This window comes from Mastigoproctus giganteus, chromosome 14 (assembly GCF_048544385.1).
Source record: "Mastigoproctus giganteus isolate SK-2022 chromosome 14, ASM4854438v1, whole genome shotgun sequence".
Classification (NCBI taxonomy): Eukaryota; Metazoa; Arthropoda; class Arachnida; order Uropygi; family Thelyphonidae; genus Mastigoproctus; species Mastigoproctus giganteus.
In genome coordinates, this window is record NC_143588.1 from 2,093,051 (window position 1) to 2,117,787 (window position 24,737).

The following is a 24,737-nucleotide window of genomic DNA, read 5'->3' on the forward strand; positions in this document are numbered from 1 at the left end:
TTGGTCAGGCAAGACTTCCCCTTAACAAAACCATGCTGTGTCCCAGCTATAACTGAATTCTTGTCTAAATGATCCTGCAGTGCTTCTTTAACCAGTGCCTCCATTAATTTTCCTGGAACAGAAGTTAAGCTCACAGGTCTATAATTACTTGTGTCAGCCTTTGATCCTCCTTTGTGAATTGGGGTCACATTTGCACATTTCCAGTCTATGGGTACCTCCCCTGAGTCCAAGGAAGCTCTCATAATTATGGCTAAGGGTTTGCTTACTTCCTTTGCTGCTGCCTCTAATATAACTGGATAGATCCCATCCACCCCGGGTGCCTTTCTTGTGTTTATCTTCAACAGTTTCTCCTCCACTTTACTCCCAGTTATTTCAAGATTCTGTAGCTTACTGCTAGAGTTGAATACACCTCTGGCATTCCCCTCGCTGAATAACTCCTCATGTGTGAATGTCGATGCAAAATATTCATTTAGTTTGTTAGCTACCTGAGCAGGATCATCAACAGTTGACCCATCAATATCAAGTGGACCAATCTGATTCATCCCCTTTCTTCTAGAGTTTACATAAGTAAAGAACTCTTTGCTGTTTTTCTTTGCATCCCTTGCCAAGGATTTCTCGTAATCTGCCTTCGCCTGCCTAACCTCCTTTGTAACTTGGTTGCATATCAACTTGTATCTATCATAGGCTTCTGTGTCATGTGTTAATTTGTAACTATCCCATGCATTTTTCTTCTCTGCCATATGCCTCATTAGTTCATCTGATATCCATTTTGGCCTAAACCTTGAACAATATTTCTTAGTTGGTATGTAAAGCCTAGTAGCTTCCAAGATAAGTTCTTTGAATGCTTCCCATTTTGAATTTGCTGTTGGTAACATCATCAGTTGGTCCCACTGTATAGAATTTAAATACTGTCTCAGTCCATCGTAGTCGCCTTTACGGAAGCAATAACCCTTCCCTTTACCCCTAATGGTAGTTACCTCTTTGAGTAAATCCCACTTCAGCACACTGTGATCACTGCCACCTAGTGGTTCATTTATCTGCAGATTCTTAATGCATGAAGAATCACTGCTGATAATCAAATCAAGAGTATTACTCCCTCTAGTTGCCTCTCGAACATGCTGATGTAGAATACAATCATCCAATAAATCCACAAAAGCCCTGCTAGTGTGTGAGTGACCAGCCCCCAAATTCCAGTCAATATCTGGGAAATTAAAATCTCCCATTATAAGACTCTCTGATTTACTGGCCCACTCTATTTCCCTGTACAGTTTCTTATTATACTCATCAGAGTCATTAGGCCTATAGCACACTCCTACTCTCAATTTTGATCTCCCAATGCTTATGTCACACCAAACTGACTCAACACTGCACTGTCCAGCGATTTCAACTGGCTTCACTTCCTTGGTTTTTATGTGTTTCTTAACTAATAGCATAACCCCTCCCCCCCTTCCTATCCTGTCTATCCTTTCTGTAGACGTTGTACTCCCCAAATTGCAGTTCTGCATCCCTTATATCTGTGTGACACCACGTCTCTGATATCCCAACAATATTTGCCTTTGATGTTTTGAGCAATACCTCAAATTCATCATGTTGGAAAAGTTCTTGTACAGTCATCCCTCGATTTGCGTGATTTCGCTATTGCGTGGTCAGGTATTTACTACCAAAAGTTTGTACTGCGTGGGGTGAGTTTCACTACTTGCACGAATTTTTTTTTAAAAAGCTTCAAAAATAGGATTGAAGAGTAGATTTTGAAAACTTGTGTTTTTTACATGATTGAAGATTTCACTGAAGGGGAAACTCATTTCACCACAATAACGTAAAAACCCACAGAATTCCAGTTATCATATTATCGCAAATGCAATAAGATCAAGTTTACTACCCATTTATAATAGACTGCACTAACACAAAAGCCCAATAAACCGGAAAGTGCAAATTATTTTTATTATTTAATGATCATGAACTCTAGAAATATGCTTTAGAAAAATATCACAAGGCATTCAAAACTGATTCTTATGACCAAACATAGCAATAAATGGTGGCATATTTGCCTGGTTATTTTTGAAACAACTTCCTAATTCGGGAACCCCCTTAATCAGTTATCCTACGTTAGCTGTTCAGACAGAATCTTTTTCTGGTTTGTGCAACGTTAAGTGTTTTAATCAGTAAGCATTGCTTTTGCTGATTTAATATTTCTTGTCTATATAAAGTGGGAGTTTAATTAGTGCCTAAAACAAAGAAAGCTACAAAAAAAAAAATTTAATTTAGAGGAAAAATTAAAAATCGTTAAGTTAGAAAACGGCAAAAAGGTTGTTGCCAAGAAATACAACATAAATGAATCTGCATTTGATGAATTAAGGAAAATGCTGAGAAAATGAAAGTTCAGTTATCTGTTCCACATTGTTGGCTGCAAAAAGCACTACAAAAGTGAGAAATCCATTAATAGAGAAAACTGAAAAATGACTTTCTTTCTGGATAGTAGATCTTAATCACAAAAGAATGCCCCTTAGTTCATATACTATTTGCGACAGAGCTCTGCAAATTTTTAATCGCTTACAAGAAGAAGCAGGGTTCATCCAATGCAGACATCTTTCAAGGCTAGTAAGGGTTTGTTTGAAAATTTTAAAACACGTCAAAATCTTCAAATCTAAAATTAACTGGTAAAGCAGCCAGTGCAGATAAGGAAGCTGCTTCTTTGTATCCGAAAACTTTTAAAGAATGTTATTGCAACTGAGAGCTATCTATCAAGTCAAGTCAATACGGTCCTTGAGGTTGTCACAGACATTCTCTCAGATATGCCAGACAAGCTGTACTTGTTACCTGGGAGTCTAAAACGCTGATGGAACTGATATTCGAGTAACACTCAAGTCAAGTGGACCCAATTTCGGCGAAGTCCGGACGGTCTGTGACAGCCAAATCCTCTGCTTGCACCTTCACGATGGTGGGACTGTTAGTAATCCTGGGTATAACCTCCATGCACAAGTATATGGTGGGTGACCATCCAGGTGTAAACCAACGTAAGCAGGGGTCGAGGTATGGCGCCCACACCACATGGAGAAATGGCGCCCCTCTATGTTACCAGGCAGTACTAGGTGATAGATGACTCTCATCAACCGGTGAAATACCACCACTTTGTTTATTGGAGGCTTGAAATGGTGGAACCCATGTTTAGTCTCTAGAGCTAAGTTCCGGCCAACCCTTCCCTATCTCTTCCATCATGCAGTATGATTGATGACTTTTGAGGTTATGATGAACGTCGTGGCGAGATCCAATATTCCTTACATTTCGAGGGTACAGCTCTAAAACAGTGTTTGCAGGCCGGCCGCTAGTTAGTACACTGGACCGAACCTATTGGTAACTCTTGAGGAGGCTTCCAGATCAGCTAGTGTATAATCCTGCTACCTCTACTCTGCCAGATAGTGACTGGACGGAGTCCGAGTAGTGTGTATGCGGGGAGCATTGTCGAGGCCACATTATGTCAAGGATCTGGGTATATTCTTACCACATGTACGCCATATCCAAAAATTTCATTACTTCATACAGCATGTCCCACCCACTTTTTCTTACTATTGAATACACCATGAATTGTCAAACTAATAGAGCAACCTTATCTGCGAAAAGATCTAAACCTCCCAAGCACTTCCTAATTCATTTCACAAATATACATGGTCACAATTCTAATCTCAACGATGTCCATTTCCACTTGCAATCTGCCAAACCCCATGTACTTTTTCTGACAGAATCTCAGTTATCGGTTGATTCAACTACTGCTAATCTCAGATGCCCAAATTATTCGCTGTATGATTCTTTTCAAAGGTGGTACTTGTGCATATGTCCATTCTGATATTCCCTGTCAGAGACTTGGCAATTTGGAATCTCCTCTCTTTGATCTTCTCTGGCTTACAATCTCTCTAACAACTGTGTCAAATTCATCTGTTGTCTCTACCGTTCTCCCAACTCCACTAATCACTTGGAGCTCTTCGACTTCCTCTCTTTGCAACTTGACTTTCTCCAGTCCAACTTTCCTAACAGTGAGGTAATTTTCCTTGGTGATTTTAATGTTCACAACTCCAGCTGGCTTCTGTTTTCTAGTCATACCGACACAGCAGGTAGAGATTCTGAGGTTTTTGCAATTACTAATGACCAATGGTTTTTTCAATTACTAACAGATTGTTCATTTACCTACAAGAATACCGGACAATCCTAATCATACAGCCAATATGCTTGATCTTTTTCTCACAAACAAACCTTCTATGTACACGGTCGAAGTGAGATGTCCTTTAGGCACTTTAGATCACAACTTGGTGATTGTCTCTTCTCCAATGGAACCTTTATCTCATGGCTATTCCCAACCTCGTGTTGTTTGGCATTACAAGAATGCAAAATGGGATGAACTGCGAGACTTCTTTTCTTCTTTTCCTTGGTCAGATTACCGTTTCAAAATTTCTATTCAATTCCATTCATGCTCCATTCAATGCCTCCTGTGGTCTTCCGTCAAAAGGATATCAGAAGGTTTTTGATGAATCTTGATGCTAAGAAAGCTCCAGGTCCTGATGGTATTTCTCCACTTGTTCTCAAAACCTGTGCTCCTGAACTTACTCCTATTCTTTGCCACCTTTTTCACTTTCTTATTCCACAGGTGTTTTTCCTTCTGCTTGGAAATTTGCTCATATCCAGACAGTTCCTAAAAAGGGTGACAAATCCCTCCCATCCAATTATCGCCGCATTGCAATTACTTCTACTCTTTCTAAAGTAATGGAGAAATCAATTAACCGTCAACTCTTAAACTACCTAGAAACCTTCCATCTGATCAACGATCGCCAGTATGGATTCCATCAGTGTTGATCCACTTGTGATATTCTGGCTTATGTTACCCATTTATTGACTAATTCAATGGAAAGGTTCGGTGAAACACAAGTAGTTGACATCTCAAAGGCTTTTGATCATGTTTGGCATAAAGGTCTTCTAAACAAGCTTCCATCTTATGGTTTGCCAACTGTTTTTAGTAATTGGTTATCCAGTTTTCTATCTGATCGCTCACTGAGGGTGATGGTAGATGGCTCTCTGTCTTCTAACTTCTCCACTAATGCGGGTGTCCCCCAAGGTTCAGTTCTTTCCCCCACTCTTTTCCTCTTGTATATTAATGACCTTCTTCCATTGACTGGAAATCCTATCCATAGTTTTGCCGATGATAGCACATTGCATTCCACTTTCCATTTTGAGAAATTTTGTCCTGCTCAATCAGCTTCAACTTCTCGAAAATCTGCTACCAATTCCTTAAATGCCGATCTTCAGGTAATTCTCCAGTGGGGCAAAGACAACTTAGTTGATTTCAACCCTTCTAAAACTCAGTCTTGTCTTATATCTCGCAAAAAGGATTCTTCTGCTCCTATGCTTATCTTTAGTGACACTCCGATTTCTAGACAAAATGATATATCTCTTTTGGGGATTACCATGACTTCTAATTTCTCTTGGCACAAGCACATTACAAATATTGCTTCCTCTGCATCTAAAAAACTTGGTTTTCTCTTTCGCTCTCGGCGTTACTTTTCTTCCAAACAGCTGCTCATTCTGTATAAATCGGAAATCTGCCCTGCCATGGAATATTGTTCCCACATCTCGGGTGGTGCCCCCAAAACCTCTCTCAGGCTTCTTAATTCCATTCAGAAGAGGGCAGTTAGGTTAATTAATGATTCATCTCTAACAGAGTCTCTCCACTCGCTTTCTCATAGATGTACTGTTTCTGCTGCATGCCTCTTCTACAGATACTTCCATGGGCACTGTTCTTCTGAATTGGCTTCTATAATTCCTGCTGTCTCTTTCAAAACAGTCCGAACACGTGCCGCCACCAGCCAACATCCATTTACTGTCCAACTTCAAACCCACATAACCAACTTTTCATCTTCCTCATTTATTCATTCAACTGCCGTTTTCTGGAACAACCTTCCTTCATACGTATTTCCTGAAAATTAAAATCTACAGAAGTTCAAGTCCAATGTCAACAAATATCTTCTTTCGTCTTCTCAACCTCCAACCAAGCACTGTACTAAGTACTATAGGTTCTAATACCTCTCATGTTTGGGGTTCACATAAAAAAAAAAAAAAAAAAAAGTGTTTAATGCTGATGAGATCTGCATATTTTGGAAGTGTATGCCAAGCGGAACATTCAATTCAAAAGAAGAGAAAAACGCCACATTCTTCTCTGCCACTAAGTCCATCGTTTCATCTGACATCCATTTTTGTCTAACTCTTGAATAATATCTCTTAGTTGGTATAAAAGGGTGTGTTCAAGGGGTGGTGACATGCATTTCATAACCTCTCCTACCTAAATGTCAACCTCACCTTCTCGGGGTGAACTGACCCGTTTCCACAGACGAGGCTCTGAAGATCAAGTCACAGAGGTATAACTGTCCCATCACATACAGAGGAAATGCTTACCTGAAGCCTGTCTAGAGGCTATAAGGTAGCAGCCCCACCACTATACTTACCCCACGAAAGGCTGGTAAACCTATCCGGGGGACATTCTAAATACAGTCATACCTCGGTTAACGTTACCTCTGATAACGAAGCTTCGATATAACGAAGTCGGCAATTTCAAGCCCCATTTAACATAAAAAAAATATTCCAGTTTAATCACCTGAAATCTAAACAAACTGAAGAAATTACGGAAACCTTTGGGGCTTCTCGTGGTTGGTTCGAGAAATTTAAAAAACGGGCCAGGATTCATAGTGTAAAATTAACAGGAGAAGCTGCAAATAAGTTTCGAGTAAAACTAAGGAAATAATTGAACGTGAAAATTTTCCAAATTTGGTGTTCAATGTTGACGAAAGCGGTTTGTTCTGGAAACGGTTACCAACAAAAAGCTTCATTTCTATTGAAGAAAAATCAGCTGCTGGGTTCAAAGCAGCCAAAGACCGTTTAACTTTACTCTTTGGATCATATGCCTCTGGCGATTATAAATTAAAATTGTTATTAGTTTACCATTCAGAAAATCCGAGGGCGTTAAAAGGTAACATAAAAATGAATTTACCTGTAATATGGAAAGCAAATAGAAAAGCGTGGGTTACCAAGGAGTTATTTACTGATTGGTTTGTTAACCACTTTTGTCCTGAAGTAAAACGGTATTGTCAAAAAAAACAACTTTGAAGAAAAAGCTCTTTTGTTGTTAGACAATGCTCCGGGACATCCTACTGATCTTAACACGTTGGACACATGCATTCCTGTCAAAGTTGTGTTTCTTCCAGCAAACACAACTTCCCTGATTTAACCATTGGATCAGGGAGTAACAGCATCATTTAAAGCTTATTATCTGCGTCGAACATTAAGCAGTTTAACTGAACTAGAGGATAAAGAGGAAATGACAGTTAAAACTTTTTGGAAAAACTACACCATTAAAAACGCAATTGAAAACATTGATAGTTCTTGGAAAGAAGTCACTAAGAAATGCTTAAATGAAGTTTGGCGCAAAATATGGCCAGAAGTTGTAATAGAAGAAGAAAATAACATCCAAGAAATTAGAAATGAAGTTATCCAGATGGCTCAATCAATAGGTTTCGAAAATGTCGATGAAGAGGATGTTAGAAATTTATTGAATGCAGAAGATGATGGTTTTTCAGTGGAAGATTTAGAAAACCTTGTTAGCAACGAAGACAAAGATAATGAAGACGAAGTTAAAGAAGTTCCTGCCGAAAAAGTGTTAACAACCAAAGATTTAAAAAGGTGCTTAAATGACATTGAAAACGTTTTAAATTTTTTTAGTGAAAATGATCCTGATTTAGGAAGAATTGTTATTGTTAAGCGATCAGTGTTAAATGCAATAACTCCGTATAGGCAATTGTTAAATGAAAGAGAAAAAGAGCATAAACAATCAACTTTAGACTCATATTTTAAAATATGATTTCACTTTGTATGTAAGTTGACTGTTTATTTAATAAAACTTTTCTTTGTTCGAAAAAAAAGCTTTTAATTTTCTTTACGTAGGAACGTATCCCTATTCTGGCCATAGTATTTTTACCTCTGAAAACGAAGTTTCGCTTAACGAAGTAATTTCGTGGAACGCATCCTATTCGTTATTCGAGGTATGCCTGTACTCGAAATAAGCTCAAAGAAAAAAACTGGACGGATCTCAAGGGTAACGACCTAGGCAATGGATATAGGACTACGATTAAAACTTAAAGTAGCAACTTGGAACGTTAGGGGAATAAATCACAAATTAGATGAATCGACCATGGAACTATAAAATTGAAATATTGACATAGCAGTCATTACCAAAACAAAAAACAGGAACAAAGGATCTAAATAAATAGGTAACTTCATAATGATACACTCTGGCATACCAAGTGAAATATGGGCATCACCAGGATTGCTGTTATAATAAAGAAAGAATGGGAAAACAAAATATTAGACTACTCTTGGATATCACCCAGAACATTGAAATTAAGACTAAAAATTCTATCTTATACAATAACAATCATCTACGCACCAGTAGAATGCAACATTGATAAAACCGCAGAATTTTATGATGAATTACAAAACAGATCATAGACCAAACTAACAAAAACAAGTATCTCATACTAGCAGAAGATTTTAATGCAAGGGTTGGTGCTCAATCAGTAGACAAATGTATAGGATCAGAAGGCAAACCCATGGTCAACAATAATGGAAGATGCCTGATAGACGTCTGCATTTTTACCTCTGAATATTAGAGTATTCAGAGGCAGTGAAATTGACAGTGATCCCTAATAAAATGACAGTAATAAAAAGAAAATACCAACAAAAACTACTAAGAAATTAAAAATACATTTGTTGGAAGATGAAAGCACTAAATTCCTGTATGAAAGACGATGAAAGATAAACTCAAATCAGGTGAAAGTGATAATGTTGAGGAAATCTGGTCAAACATGAAAAAATCAATTCTGGGAGCTGCTGAAGAAAGTCTTGGATAAACCTATAAAAAATAACTGGCTAAGAACTTGGAATGAAGAATTGAAACAAATAATCAATGAGAAAAAAAAGACCTATAAACTGTTCCTACAAACTAAAGGCCCACATCTACACATAAAATATAAAAAATTTAGAGCAGAAGTCAGAAAACTAACCAGAAGAATCTGACGAGATGACTGGAATAAATTTGTTAAATCTTTAGAACGTGATATCACGGACCCACAGAGAAGAGGTTTTAAAATATTTAAGAAATTACAACTAGACACAAATGATCAAATAAAAATCAACTCAATCTCCCAAGCAGAATGGAAGCAACACTAGTCCAAACTATGGTATAACCCTGGCACTAGGGAATTGGAAGATGAATCTGTGGCAACCAAAGATGAAGAAAATAAAACAATGGAAGAACTAGAGTTAATATTACAAAAATCAAAAAACTGAGAAAGCCCAGGCATAGACAATTTGAATGTAGAACTATTTAAATATGGGGGCACCTTACTAAAAAACGCACTACTAAAATTATTTAACATCATATGGCATAAGCAACAGATACCCAAAAATTGGGAAACAGGAATAGTAATCAATTTACACAAAAAAGGCTCCAGAAATAACCCTAACAACTACAGAGGGATAACACTGCTGTCAACTGCTGCAAAGCTATAATCAAATATACTAAAGAATAAACTTAATAAATACAGTGAACAATTCTTGGAAGAAGAACAATGTGGGTTCAGAAAAGGGAGAAGCACAATAGATGCCCTTTTCTCACTACAACAAATTTTGGAGAAAAGAAGAGAATTCAATCTACAAACATTTCTGCTGTTTATTGATTATGAAAAAGCACATGACAATGTAAACTGGGAAAAACTTTGGCAGATTCTACATGAAGAAAATATCCCAACCCAATATGTAACCGGAAAACGATCCAAAGCATATATAAAAACTCAAAAGTCTGTATAAAATATTCTAATGGCCAACTATCAGACCCAACTAACACTAATAAAGGAGTCAAACAAGGATGTGGACTATCACCAAATTTATTTAATATCTATCAATAAAATTATTAAAGAATGGAAACAAACAATTAACAACAGAATACAGTTGAACAATAGGAATAAAATCCAAACTATATTATATGCTGATGATCAAGTTATAATTTCAAAATCCAAAGAAGAACTACAGATAGCAGCAAATAAACTTAATAAAATAGGTAAAAAGTAAGAGATGAAAATCTCCACCTCAAAAACAAAATCAATGGGATTGTGGAAAAAACATATAAAGAATCAAAATTGTTATTATGATAAAATAATAGAACAAATATCTGACTTCACCTATTTGGGAAATTTAATATCAAATGAAGGGAAAGACATCCACACTAAACTACAAAAATATAATAAAATGAATGGAACAATTAAACACCACTTTGGAAAACAAATGACAACTGAAACAAAATTACGACTGCAAACATCACTTCAAAACCAGCACTCTTCTACAGCTGTGAGACTTGGGTCATAAATAAGAAAGATGCACACAAACTGGAAGCAGCACAAATGAGATTTTTAAGACCACTATTAGACTTTACAAGACTAGACCACCAAAGAAATTTAAGAAATTTAAAAGTAGAGGGAGTAATACCCTTGATCTGGTTATTAGTAGTGATTCTTCATGCATCAAGAATCTGCAGATAAAGGAACCACTAGGTAGCAGTGATCACAGTGTGCTGAGTGGGATTTACTCAAAGAAGTAACTACCATCAAGGGTAAAGGGAAGGGTTTTTGCTTTCGTAAAGGTGACTGCGGTGGTCTGAGACAGTATTTAAATTCTATATGGTGGAACCAACTGATGTTGTTAACAACAGCAAATTCAAAATGGGAAACATTCAAAGAATTAATCTTGGAAGCTACTAGGCTTTTCATACCAACAAAGAAATATTGTTCAAGATTTAGGCGTAAATGGATGTCAGATGAACTAATTAGACATGTGATAGAGAAGAAAAATGCATGGGATGCATATAAATTAACATGTGACACAGAAGCCTATGATAGATATAAGCTGGTCTGTAACAAAGTTACAAAGGAGGTTAGGCAGGCGAAGGCAGATTACGAGAAATCTTTGGATGCAAAGAAAAACAGCAAAGAGTTCTTTTCATATGTAAACTCTAGAAGGAAGGGGATGAATCATATTGGTCCATTGAACCATCGATGGTTCAACGGTTGATGATCCTGCTCAAGTAGCTAATAAACTAAATGAATATTTTGCATCGACATTCACACATCAGGAGTTATTCAGGGAGGGGAATGCCAGAGGTGTATTCAATTCTGGCAGTAAGCTAGATAATCTTGTAATAACTGAGAGTAAAGTGGAGGAGAAATTGTTGAAGATAAACACGAGAAAGGCACCTGAGGTGGATGGAATTTATCCAGTTATATAAAAGGAGACGGCAAAGTAGGTAAGTAAACCCTTAGCAATAATTATGAGAGCTTCCCTGGACTCAGGGGAGGTACCCATGGAGTGGAGATGCGCAAATGTGACCCCAATCCACAAAGGAGGATCAAAGGGAAACACGGGTAATTACAGACCTGTTAGTTTAACTTCTGTTCCAGGGAAATTAATGGAGGCACTGGTTAAAGAAGCATTGCAGAATCATCTAGACAAGACATCAGTTATGGCTCGGACACAGCATGGGTTTGTTAAGGAGAAGTCTTGTCTGACTAATTTGATTGGATACTATGATGTAGTCACAAAGGAACTGGATGCAAAGAATAACTTCGGATCTTAGAAATTCGGATCATACATTTGGATCTTAGAAAAGCCTTTGATACTGTTGCGCATGGAAGACTGCTGCACAAATTGGAGCATTGTGGCATTGAAGGCAAATTGCTGCTATGGATAAAGGGATGGTTGAGTGGGAGAAGACAGAGAGTGGTAATCAATGGACACTGCTCTTCGTGGACTAATGTTATTAGTGGAGTCCCCCAGGGTTCAATGTTGGGTCCATTGTTGTTTTCTGTATTAATTAATGATATTGATGATGGTGCAGATTTAATGTCCGAGTTTGCAGACGATACGAAGGTTGGCAGGGTTGTTAATGACACTAATGACAGTAAGTGTCATTAGTGTCACTGACATTAGTGTTAATGACAGTAGATGCTGTAACAGGATCTAGAAAAGTTGAGCAGATGAGTTGAGTGGTGGCAAATGAAATTTAACATTGACAAATGTAAAGTACTACATATGGAAAGCAGTAATTCCAGAGTAACATATCAACTCTGTGGTACCACACTGACAGTGGTAGAGAATGAAAAGGACCTGGGGGTAATTGTGCTGGCAGATATGAATTTTTCTGAGCAGTGCAGACGGTCTGCAAGAGTAGCTCACGGTGTCTTTTCAATGATATACAGGAATTTTTCTAGCAGGGATAAGGAGGTGATTATCCCCTTGTACAAGGCAATGGTTAGGCCACACCTTGAGTACTGTATACAGGTCTGGAGGCCTCATTTTAAGAAGGATATAGAGCTGTTGGAACGCGTACAGAGAAGGGCAACAAGATTAGTGAACAGAACAAAGGGTTACTCTTACGAAGAAAGGCTTAAGTTTTGCAAATTACAGTGCCTGGAGACTAGGCACCTGCGAGGTGATCTGATTGAGGTGTATAAAGCCTTGAATGGTTTGAGCATGCTCAATGCAGATGGAATTCTGTCTCTTGCTCAGAATAATCACCTGAGAGGGCATAAATTCAAATTGAGAAAAGACAGTTGTAGGATAGGTGTGCAGAAGTTTGCCTTTTGCCAGCGGGTGGTTGATTGGTGGAACAAACTCCCATCTGTCGCTGTAGAAGTTGATAATTTAAATAGATTCAAGGCAGAACTTGGCAAACATTTGGAGCGAGTGGATAGATGAAATAAGGGTTTTTTTTTTTTTTTTTTTGGCTGATGATATATAAGCTTGCTTTCTTGCATCATGTGCCTTTGCTAATGCTAGATAACATAGTAAATGACATAAAATGGTATCAGGAAAAATGGATCAGCCACATAGAAAGAATGAACCCAGGCCAGATCCCAAAATTAGCCTTTAACTTCAAACCTACAGGGAAGAGAGAGATGTTGGTCGACCAAGACAACGATGGTGAACTCAAGACCACCTCCAAGAGATACAATGGAACAGGTCTTAAAAGACCTAAGCTGGACCAAGTTCATGATGATGATGATGAGTTGGTATGAAATACTTAGTGGCCTCAACAATAATATTCAAATGTTAGTGATCTCACAGATTCATAACAAGAAAACTGGTATCAGAAGTAATATTAAAAATAGCAATCTAACAGGAACAATGTTCTCAAAGAATTTAAACAACTTAATTTTGTATTAAACAACAACAAAAAGGGCTGTTTGACTTACTGAAGAAATCCATAACGATCAGTAACATGATAAACTTCATAACCAGGATCTTCCCATGGATCAATATGGTTTCCCTCTTCTCGGCCACGGTCATATCTTTCAACAATAGCTGCTCGTTCTTCATTAGCTTTTTCCAGAAGTTCATCTGTTCTTCTACTACTACCTTTTATAATTGTATTAAAAAATTAAATAACTCAACTAAAACTTACTTCAATTTACAACAAATAATTTATTCATTATGACTTCCAGCCAATCATCAACAGGTGCTAAGTAAGCCCCTTCTGAATCTGGCCAGTGGTTTTATACTGATATGTTTATTGGAGAAACACCAAATATATTTTATTATATGACATATAATCTATTAGATGAAGTATAATTTCAAGGAAAAATATAAACAAAAATGCACTCGTATTTTTGACAAAAATAAATAAAACAAAAATACACTTGTACCACTAATAACTGATTTTTATAACAGGAAATGTCAATATAGACTACAGAAAATATTTGCCAATGGTGCGGTGCTGCCAAATTGTTTGAGCCCTTTGTAAGATTTTGTATATTTTCAGTGAGAATAACTGCCTTTGAAATGATTTCAAAAATATTTTAATTCTTCATATAAATTGATAATGGAGATTGCTTTCCGATCATCATATTAGCATAGGCATAAGATGCAAGAAAGCGAGCTTATGCAGCAGCAGCCAAAAAGAGAAAAAAAAAAAAAAAACCCTCCCATTTCACCCCTCCATTTGTTCCAAATGCCTGTCAAGCTCAGCCTTATCACCTCACAGGTCCCTACTCTCCAGGCACTGCAATTTGCAGAACTTAAGCCTCTCTTCTTGGTAAGAGACCCCCTTTGTTCCCCTCACTAATCTGGTTGCCCTTCTGTATTCCTTCTAGCAACACTACATCCTTCCTAAAATGAGGCCTACAGACCTGTACACAGTACCCTAGGTGTGGCCTGATCATTGCCTTGTATAACGGGATAATCACCTCCCTGTCCCTGCAAATTTCCTATATATCATTGACAACACTCCATGACCTGCCCTGGCAGTCTGTCTGCATTGCTCAGAGAACTTCATATTTGACTGCACAATTACCCCCAGGTCTTTTTCACTTTCCATTTCGCTGAGTGTAGTACCATAGAGTTGGCACATTTCTCTTGGGTTATTGCTACCCATATGCAGTACTTTGCATTTGTCAACGTTAAACTTCCGTAGCCACTTCTCAGCCCATTTTCCCAACTTATCCAGATCCAGTTGGAGTAGCATACTGTCTTTACTGTGGTTAACAACCCTGCCAACCTTCATATCATCTGCAAACTTGGACATTAAACCTAATATACCTTCATCAATATCAATGATAAATACTGAAAAGAACAATGGGCCCAACACCAAACCCAGGTAATCTCTACTAATAACATTTGTCCACGAAGAGCAGTGTCCATTGATTACCACTCTCTGTTGTCTCCCACTAAACCATCCCTTTATCCATTGTATCAACTTACCCTTAATGCCACACCTCTCTAATCTGTACAGCAGTCTTCCAGGTGCAACAGTATCAAAAGCTTTCCTGAAATCCAAGTATATGATATCAAAATTATTTTTGGCATTCAGTTCCTTTGTGACCACATCATAGTATCCAATCAAATTAGTAAGACAAGACCTCCCTTTAACAAACCCATGCTGTATCTTAACTATTACTGCAGTCTTGTCTAGATGATGATGCAATGCTTCTTTAACCAGTGATTCCATTATATTCCACAGAACACAAGTTAAACTAACAGGTCCGTAGTTACTTGTGTCACCTTTTGAACCCCCTTTGTGAATTGGTGATACATTTGCACACCTCCTGTCCGTGTGGACCTCCACTGAGTCCAAGGAAGCTCTCATAATTATGGCTAAGGGTTTGCTTACTTCCTTTGCTGCCTCCTTTAATATAACTGGATAGATCCCATCCATCCCAGGTGCCTTCCTTATGGTTAACTTCAACAATTTCTCCTCCACTTTGCTCTCAGTTTTTACAAAATCACTTAGCTCCCTGTTAACATTTGATAAACTTCTGGCACTCCCCTCATTGAACAACTCCTCATGTTGATGAGGAGTATTTTGTAGATGCAAAATACTCATTCAATTTATCAGCTACCTGAGAATGATCATCAATAGTCAACCCATCTATGTTATGTGGTCCAATCTGATTCATCTCTTTCCTACTAGAGTTTACATAAGTAAAGAACTCTGCTGTTTTTCTTTGCATCCTTTGCCAAAGATTTCTCGTAATCTGCCTTTGCCTGCCTAACCACCTTTGTGACTTGATTACAGACTAGTTTATACCTGCCATAGGCTTCTGTGCCATCTGATACTTTATATGCATACCACACATTCTTCTTCTCTGCCACGATATTTCTTAGTTGGAATCGAAAGACTAGTAGCCTCCAAAATTAAGTCCCTGAAGGCCACCATTTAGAATTCAACGCTGGTAACATCATCAGTTGATCCCACTGTAGAGAATTTAAAAACTGTCTGATACCTCTGTAGTCACCTTTACAAAAGCCCTTCCCTTTAGCCTTGATGGTAGTTACATCTTTAAGTAATTCCCACATCAGTACATTGTGATCACTGTCACCCCGTGGTTCCTTTATCTGTAAATTCTTAATGCACGAATAATCACTGCTGATAATCAGATCAAGAGTATTACTCCCTCTGGTTCCTCTCGAACATGTTGCTGTAGAAAACAGTCATCCAATAAATCCACAAAAGCCTTGCTAGTGTGCAAGTGACCAATGCACAAGTTCCAGTCAATATCTGGAAAGTTAAAATCTACCATTATAAGACATTCTGATTTACTGGCCCACTATTCCTCTGCACAATTTCTCATTATACTCATCAGATTCATTAGGCCTATAACACACATCTACTCTCATTTTTCCTTTGCCAGTGCTTATTTCACACCAAACAGACTCAACACTGCATTGTCCACTAAAATCAACTGGATGCACTTCCTTAGATTTTATGTGTTTCTTAACTAACAGCATAACCCCTCCTCCCTTCCTGTCCTGTCTATCCTTCCTGTACACATTGTACTCTCCAAATTCCAATTCTGCACTGCTTATATCTGTGTAACACCACATCCCTGATATCCCAACAATATCTGCCTTTGATGTCTTGACTAGCACTTCAAGCTTATCAAATTTATTAACTATACTCCTAGAACTGGTGTACATGTAAGTATACGTGCACCTGTTCCTTCTCCTAGCCACCCTTAACACAGCCCATGTATTTACTTGTTCCCCTATGACTCCCTGCAATCCTGGAAATCTCCATTATCTTGCTTTCCAATCTGTTGCTCATTCTAACAGAAGCAGTGCAAAAATCACTTTTGCCTCTGCCTGCGGCCACTGTTAACCTTTATAGCAGTTTTCCAACCCACCTAACTCTGGCTCGATAGCATCAGCAAATATTCTTGCACCCTTTTTATTTAAGTGTACCCCATCCCTGTAGAAGCAGTCTCTCCTGTCAACAAGAACAGATCTGGCTGAAAAAAATTCTACCCCTTGAGCCTTGCACAATCTGTCCAGGGCCGAATTGATTGACAAGGCTCTCATCATATACTCCCTCCTATCGTGTCTGGGCAGAATTGCTAACACTTTCACACTCAAACCTAACTCATCACTTTTTTTTTTTTCAAAATTTACCTGTATTTGTTGAGTAAATCTGCAGATCTCTTAATGTCATTAGTACCAACATGTACAACAACAACAACAACATCAACTCTTGTGCCTTTAAAAGATGATATCTGCTCTAAAACATCATCAACTTTTGCCCCTGGAAGACGTACCCTGGTCCTGTTCCACCATACGTACGCAAAATTTCTAACTCCATACTGAAATTGTCTGTTGAAAAAAAAAATATTGAATAAGTGGATCCTAAAAATTCTTCTCTATCATTCCAACTTCATCTTGGTGTTCAGTAACAAACATTCTTTTTTGGCAGCAAATTCTTGTTAGCTCAAATTCATTCAATTTCCAATTCAACTATCAACTTGTTTGCATCATCTAGCAATTAAATTTATCATCTGTTCTGCAATTTAAAGTATTTGACTGATTTTGAAAGCAGGAATATGGCTGTGATATATTCAAATTGACCTCTTAATGGGGTTTGCTTCTGATATTTATTTTTATAAAAAAAATTGTACCAAACAATTAGGCAGCAGATAAATTTTCTTAAGTCTTTTTATGATCAAAAATTTTGATCGTAATTTCCTACATAGAATTCCTTTTTTAAACTGTTCACTTGTTTCTTGTTTATGAAAAGCAATTTTCTGTTGATCTTTTAATTTTTATATTTGGTTCCCCTTAACTTCAATGCTCTGAACTAATGCCACATTAACTCTTCCCTTAAACCAAGCCTATATTGTGTAGATATAGGCTTTGTTTAAGATAGACTATATTGTGCATTTCATAATGCAACACATATACAGTGCAGACAAAAAAACTGCATCCCACGTGAATTTTACAAATGTGTTTTGCGCTGCATTCTGGGTTGCAGAAATGTTCGAAATGCATTTGTTAGATAGGATATATATCTCTGTGAATGAAATCCAATAAAAAGACTCCACCTGATATACCTAATTGCCATAAATATCTTCCCCCAAAGGGTAAAATGCTTAATTAATGGAAATATGAGAAATCGTGCAAATGGCAATCATGACAACCAAACATACAGTTTATTGCATTTATGTGTACAAATTGAAATGACAAGTTAACCTAAAAGTATTATGTACTGTAAATCAGCAAAATAAGTCCTCAGTATTTTGTTGTTCTTCCTCGAGCTACAATTACAGCCTTGCAACAATCTGGCATAGAGTTAATCAACTTCTGGATATACGGTTGCCCAATTTCGTCGTACCACACCCTTACAATCCTCTCTTGCAGCTGAATCTTACTTGTTGGCTTCTTCTGAGCAATTTCTGTCAACATTATGTAGCAGAAATTTTCAATAGGGTTCAAATCTGACTGTTGCTGGGCCAGTCCAATGCTCTAATGCCAGTGAGACCACTGCTTTATAAACTGGGCTGCAAGTGAGTAGTATAATCCCTGTAAAATTATAATCCTTCTTGTGATTAAACAAAATAAGCTTTCATTTTTATAATTCACTCTACAAAATATCTGCTTGATTATAAATCCATAATTAAAAGAAGCTGGTTACCAACAGAAATTAAAAGCGGAAATAAATGGAAAATAACACATTAAGATAACATCCCATTGAGAAGTGCATTTCCCAAAAGGACTGTCTTCAAAATGATGGTTCATTATGCCTGCATAATGAACCATGAAAACTAAAATTAAAAAATGGGTTAGTTAAAAACTCATTTTTTTTTATTTTAGTATTTAAAAATTGGAGAAACATGTTTTGAGGCATGAGGACCTCTTATTCCACAAAGCTGCCAACATCTGACTTTCAGAAAGGTGGATCAGGTAAATTTAAGGAGAAGAGCTAAAAAAATTTTGGAAAAAGCTGAAGGGTTTCAAAGTCCAGATTTTGCTATTGAAATTAAACTTCGCTGACAACAGCTTCAAGAAAAATACTATCGCAGATTTTCTATATTCAGAAATGTTGACATGTAGAAGTTTTGCTTATGACAATGGCACCCTGTTTAGACTTAACTGTCAAGAGTATTTCCAAACTTTATCCAGAAAGAGATTTGAACTCAGTTCAGTTTCTTTGTTCAGGTGGCTGATTATTCCTCACACTCAGCACTGCCATGTTGAATTTTGAAATGCCAAGCATGACTTCGGATAATTTGTTATTTTCAAGCTTGCCTGTTGCTTCAACCATTTCCTTTATCTCTTCATTTATAATGAAAAATAATGGAAACCTAGTAGTAATAGTGACAAATAATGCAAGAAAGCAAACTTAAATAGCATCAGCAAAAAAAAAAACTACACACTTCATCTATCCATACACTCCAAGAAGAATGGATATCCTACGATCCATTTCCATAAAAACAGTTGGAAGTCTATTCCAACAATCAACCACCAACTGTCTGAAGGCAAACATCGCACATCTATCCTGCAACCATTCTTCTTCAACTTGAATTTATGTCCCTTTGTGTGTAGTCTCAGCAAAAGGAAGAATGCCATTAACCTTTCCACAAAAAAATTCGAATTTAAAAATTATGCACTACCAATTAATGAAGTATGTGTTATTACTTTGGCATTTGTAAAAACATCATTTGTGATTGGAAACTTGTTCACCATAAGGCAACATGCAGAAATAAAGTACTTTTCTTGTTTTGGACTCCAAAACTTTGGTAGCGAAAATGACTATGACTAATACAGAATCTCTCTCCTGACCCTGTCTAGTTTGGTAGTCTCCTCCCAAAATGGAAGTGTAAGAATTAAAAAAAAAAAAAAAAAGTTATTATAACCGATTTGCACATCACATTCTTCCATATCCATATCCCCCACATCTTGGAGAAGTGGATGACTTCAATAAATGGATATGAGGTATTAGACTGAAGAACTATGTTTGAATTTTGAAATGTGGGCATAACATTCAACAAAAACAAGCAAATTCTTTATGAAAGCCAGAAGAGAGGAACATGGCTGTTTTGGACTACTTTCACTGGAAGTTCTTTTTCTTGGAGAGTTGATTAATTTATCTCAGAAAACTGCATATCTGACTGCACAATTACTCCCAGGTCTTTTTCATTTTCTACCACCTTAAGTGTAGTACCACACAGTTGGTACGTTCTTCTGGGGTTACTTCTATCCATATGCAGTACTTTGCATTTGTCAATGTTAAACTTCAGTTGCCACTTCTCAGCCCATCTTCCCAAATTTTCTAGATCCTGTTGCAGTAGCACACTGTCATTACTGTCATTAACAACCCCATGACCTGCCCTGGCAGGTCATGGGGTTGTTAATGACATGGGGGTTTTCTTTTAAAACTTCTTTTTAGTAATAAATGTTCACTAAGTATTCATCCACCTTCACTGGTTCATTGGAAGGTATACAGTAATCCTTTTTAGCACACAAATCAATGAGATAACAAGAGACAGCCTATTAATATTAGCAACACAATTCAAGAAAACAGCATATACATCACTGGACAAAAAAAAAACTATTTCCCCATCTCTTCCAATAATTTGTTAAAAGTAAACCCTTCCTTGAATTTATTATAACTATCCACAGGTATTCTGCAACCATTCTTTTTTCCAATTTAAATTTATGCCCCCACCAAACATTCATCTCAGAAAAAAGGTAAAAATGCCATCAGTATTTAGTTGAATTTAGCAGAATACATTATGAGATGTACAAATCTTCTGAAATGTGCATCTATAATTCTTCCCCTTCCAAATCAGTTTGAATGTATGCCAAAACCAATCAACATTCATTTACAGTCCAACTTCAAACTCACAATACCAACTTTTCATCTTCCTTATTTATCCCTTCAATTTGTTTTCTGGACCTGCACAAGAAGTGCAGTATTCCACTCGTGATCACTCTCAAACAGAAATGGATTCTACCAAATCAGGGCACTCTTTATTAGGAATAAGAGGGAGGCAATAAAACTTCACTTGGAGGTCACCATAAATATGGAAAAACCTTTCCACAAAATTCAACACAAGAACACAATCAACTCACTCAACCTTTCCAACAGGTTTGACCATATAACTAGTTCTTTGCCCAACCAGAATCCATTACACCACTGTAATTTCCTCTCAGTCCTATTTCTGTGGACTGCATAAATTCTTTTTTACATCAAAAGAGATCAACTAATCAAAGCAATAAATAACTTAGCACCCTGGCCACATCTGGTGCTGACAGGATTTCTCAGTTTACACCAGAATGTCTGAATCCATTCATAGCTGATCCAATCCTATCACTATTTAACAAGATCCTTCATCAAAATACTTTCTCTCCTGTATGGCAGCCCAAAAATTCCTTCTGCTACATCCAGTGATTTCAAACAAATTTCATCCACATCCAGCCTATTAAAACTCTGAGACTTCTCAGAGTTTCAATAGGCTGGATGTGGATGAAATTGGTTGGAAATCACTCCTCAGAGTTTTAATAGGCTGGAATCAGATAAAATAGCAGATGATTCTTCCCAGGAGTTTTTCCCTTATCTGAGAATAATCCTGGCCAAATGCCATCAGTGTCTGTAGTTTCACTATACTATTCAGTCAAGAATCCCACCAGTCACAATTCAGTCACAAATCCCACCACCACTACTATCAAGGTCCTTGAGACTGTCAAAGACATTCTCTCAAGTATGCCAAATACTTGCTTTCTTAGTGTCTAAAATGCTTATGGAACTGATATTCATGCGAAACTAAAGTCAAGTGGACTGAATTTCAGAAAAATCTGGTCATTCTGTGACAACCAAATCCTCTGAATGCACCTTCACGATAGTGGGACTGTTAGTAATCCTGGGTATAATCCCCATATGCAAGTCCTAAAATAAAGCACTTTGTATGCTGGAGTTAGTTATTTGTTAGTTATTTGGTTTTTAGGAGCATTAGCAACTAAGGCCATATTGCTCCGGGATATGCGGTGGTCATTCCCTGACCTTTCCACATCCTCCGTATTTGGTGGTGACGGGCTCGAACCCCGGTCTAATCAAGAAGCCTGTGCTATGCACTGCTGCTCCTTCCCACCTGGCTACGGAGGCGCCTTTTGTATGCTGGATGTCACCAATGAAGTACAAACCAACGTCAGGGGTTGAGGTGTGGCATCCACATTACATGGAGCGATCCCTCTTTGTTATCAGATAATACTAGGTGGGAGATGACTCTCATCAATTGGTGCAATACTGCCACTTTGCTTATTAGAGGCCTGAGATAGTGGAACCCACGTTTAGTCTCCAGAACAAGGCTCCAGCAACCCCCCCCCCCCAGCTTCCATCATGCAGTATGATTGATGTCTTTTGTGGTTATAATGGGCATCACAGCAAGATTCAATCTTCCTTACATTTTGATGGTCCAGCTCTAAAACAGTGTTTGCAGGCTGGCTGCTAGATAGTCCACTGGACCAAACCTATTGGTAACTCTCCAGAAGGCATCCAAGTTCAGCAAATGTACAATCTTACTGCCTCGACTGTGCAAGATAGAGACCACAGAGAGACTGAGCCAAAGTAGTAGTATGTTTGTAGTGGGAAAAATGTTAAGGCCACATTATGTCAAGTCTTGCCATGGATACAGCACATCCAAAAATTTCATCTTCAAAAAGCGTCTTCTCCACCTTTTCTTACTACTGAATACATCATGAATAGTCAAACTAATAGAATAAATTTAGCTGCAAAAAGATCTAAACCAGACACCTCCTCATTCATTTCACAAATATACGCAGTCTCAGTTCCAATCTTAATGATATCCATTTCCACTTACAGGCAGCCAAACCCCACATACTTTTTCTGACAGAATCCAAGTTATCAGTTGATTCAACCACTACTTATCTCAGTTGTCCTAATTATTCACTGTACAATTCCTTTTGGTAAAAACACTGTACTTGTGCTTCTCTGATATTCCATGTCAGAGACTTAGTAATTTGGAATCATGAATCTCCTCTTTACAATCTTCTCTTGCTTAAAATCTCCCTACACTATTCTGTTGTTCTCCCAGCTCCAATCATTTAAAACTATAATTATACTTACTCCAGCACAACTTTTGTAACAGTGAGGTAATTTTCCTTCGAAATTTTATAAAGTTCAGAACAGCAGCTGGCTTTCATTTTTAGTCACATAGACCCAACGTCAAGATGCTAAGGCTTTTTCAATTACTAATGATCTCGCGCAGATTATTCATTTAGTTACCAGAATACCAAACAATCCTAACCACACAGCCAATACTCTTGACCTTTTTATCATAAACAACCCTTCTTTTTAAGTACATGGTCGAGGTGAGTGGTGCTCTAGGGCACCTCAGATCACAGTTTGGTGATGGTACCTTCTCCAACAGAGCCTTTCTCTCATGGCCATTCTCAGGCTAGTGTTGTTTGGCATTACAAAAATGCAAAACAGGATGATCTGCAAGATTTCTTTTCTTCTTTTCCTTGGTCGGATTACTGCTTCAAATCTTCTGATGTCAACATTTGCTCAGATCGTGTCAGAGAAATTATTCTTGAAGGGTTGAAATCCTTTATCTATACTCCACCTTAAAATCTCATCCTTTATTTAAACCTTGGTTTTCCGATAAATGTGCTAACGTTGTTCAAAATGAGGATATTGCATAATGGAATTGGCTTGCTTGCATCCAGATCTCCAGGATCATTTTCTGGCTACACCAAAGCTCGCAAACAATTTAAAACAGTTTTAAATCAGCCCAAACTAGATTTTGAACAGACTAAGAGTAGAAAACTTGCTTCTTGTCCAAATGGTAGTTGAGAATTCTGGTGTCTGGCCAAAACCATTGGCCACAACTTTTTTCCATCTCTTTTCCCACCTCTATCAAATCCAGATCATTCTACTGCAACATCAGCGAAAGATAAAAGCCTGACCTGCTAGAATTCCTACTTTTCTTCTAACTCGTTTATTGATCATCTTGGTAAACCACCTGCTACCATTCCTAGTACATTCATTCCATTCCATTTCATGCCTCATGTGGTTTTCCATCAAGATGTCAGAAGAATTTTTAACAGTCGATGCTGAAAAAGGGACAGGTCCTAATGATATTTCTCTATTGTTCTCAAAACCTGTGCTGCTCAGCTTACTCCTGTTCTCTGTCACTTTCTGCACTATCTTATTCCACCAGTGTTTTCTCTTCTGCTTGGAAATTTGCTCATATCCAGCCAGTTCCTAAAAAGGATAACAAATCCACTGCATCCAATTATCATCCAATTGCTCTTACTTCTACTGTCTCCAAAGTAAAGGAGAAATCCATTAACCACCAACTATTAAACAACCTTGAAACCTTCCATCTGTTCAATAATCACCAATAGGGATTCCCGTCAATCCACTGGTGATATTCTGACTTATGTTACCCATCTATGGTCAATTCAATGGAAAAGTTTGGTGAAACTCAAGCACTCTTGCCATTTCAAAGGTTTTTTTTTATCTTGTTTGGCCTAAAAGTATGCTAAATTAGCTTCCTTGTTATAGTTTGCCAACCGTTTTTTGCAATTGAGTATCCAGTTTTCTCTCTGACTGCTCGGTGCGGGTGATGGTAGATGGCTCTGTCTTCTAACTTCTTCACTAATGCTGGTGGGGCGCCTCCATAGCCAGGTGGGCAGGAGCAGCAGTGCATAGCACACACACTTCTTGGTTAGACCAGGGTTCGAGCCCATGACCACCAAATATATGGAGGATGCGAAAAGGTCAGGGAATGACCACGGCATATCCCCGGAGCAATATGGCCTTAGTTGCTAATGCTCCTAAAAACCAAATAACAACCTAACAACAA

General features: G+C 37.7%; 1 protein-coding gene across 1 annotated transcript in view; it reads right to left on the reverse strand.

Moving 5' to 3' along the window:
* The window catches only part of LOC150074948 (USP6 N-terminal-like protein), a 300,409-nt gene that overhangs the window by 222,054 nt on the left and 53,618 nt on the right, over nt 1–24,737 (reverse strand). Inside the window, exon 4 of the mRNA XM_090389250.1 lies at nt 13,338–13,500. Coding sequence (XP_090245376.1) covers nt 13,338–13,500 — 163 coding nt within the window. The remainder of the gene's footprint in view (nt 1–13,337; nt 13,501–24,737) is intronic.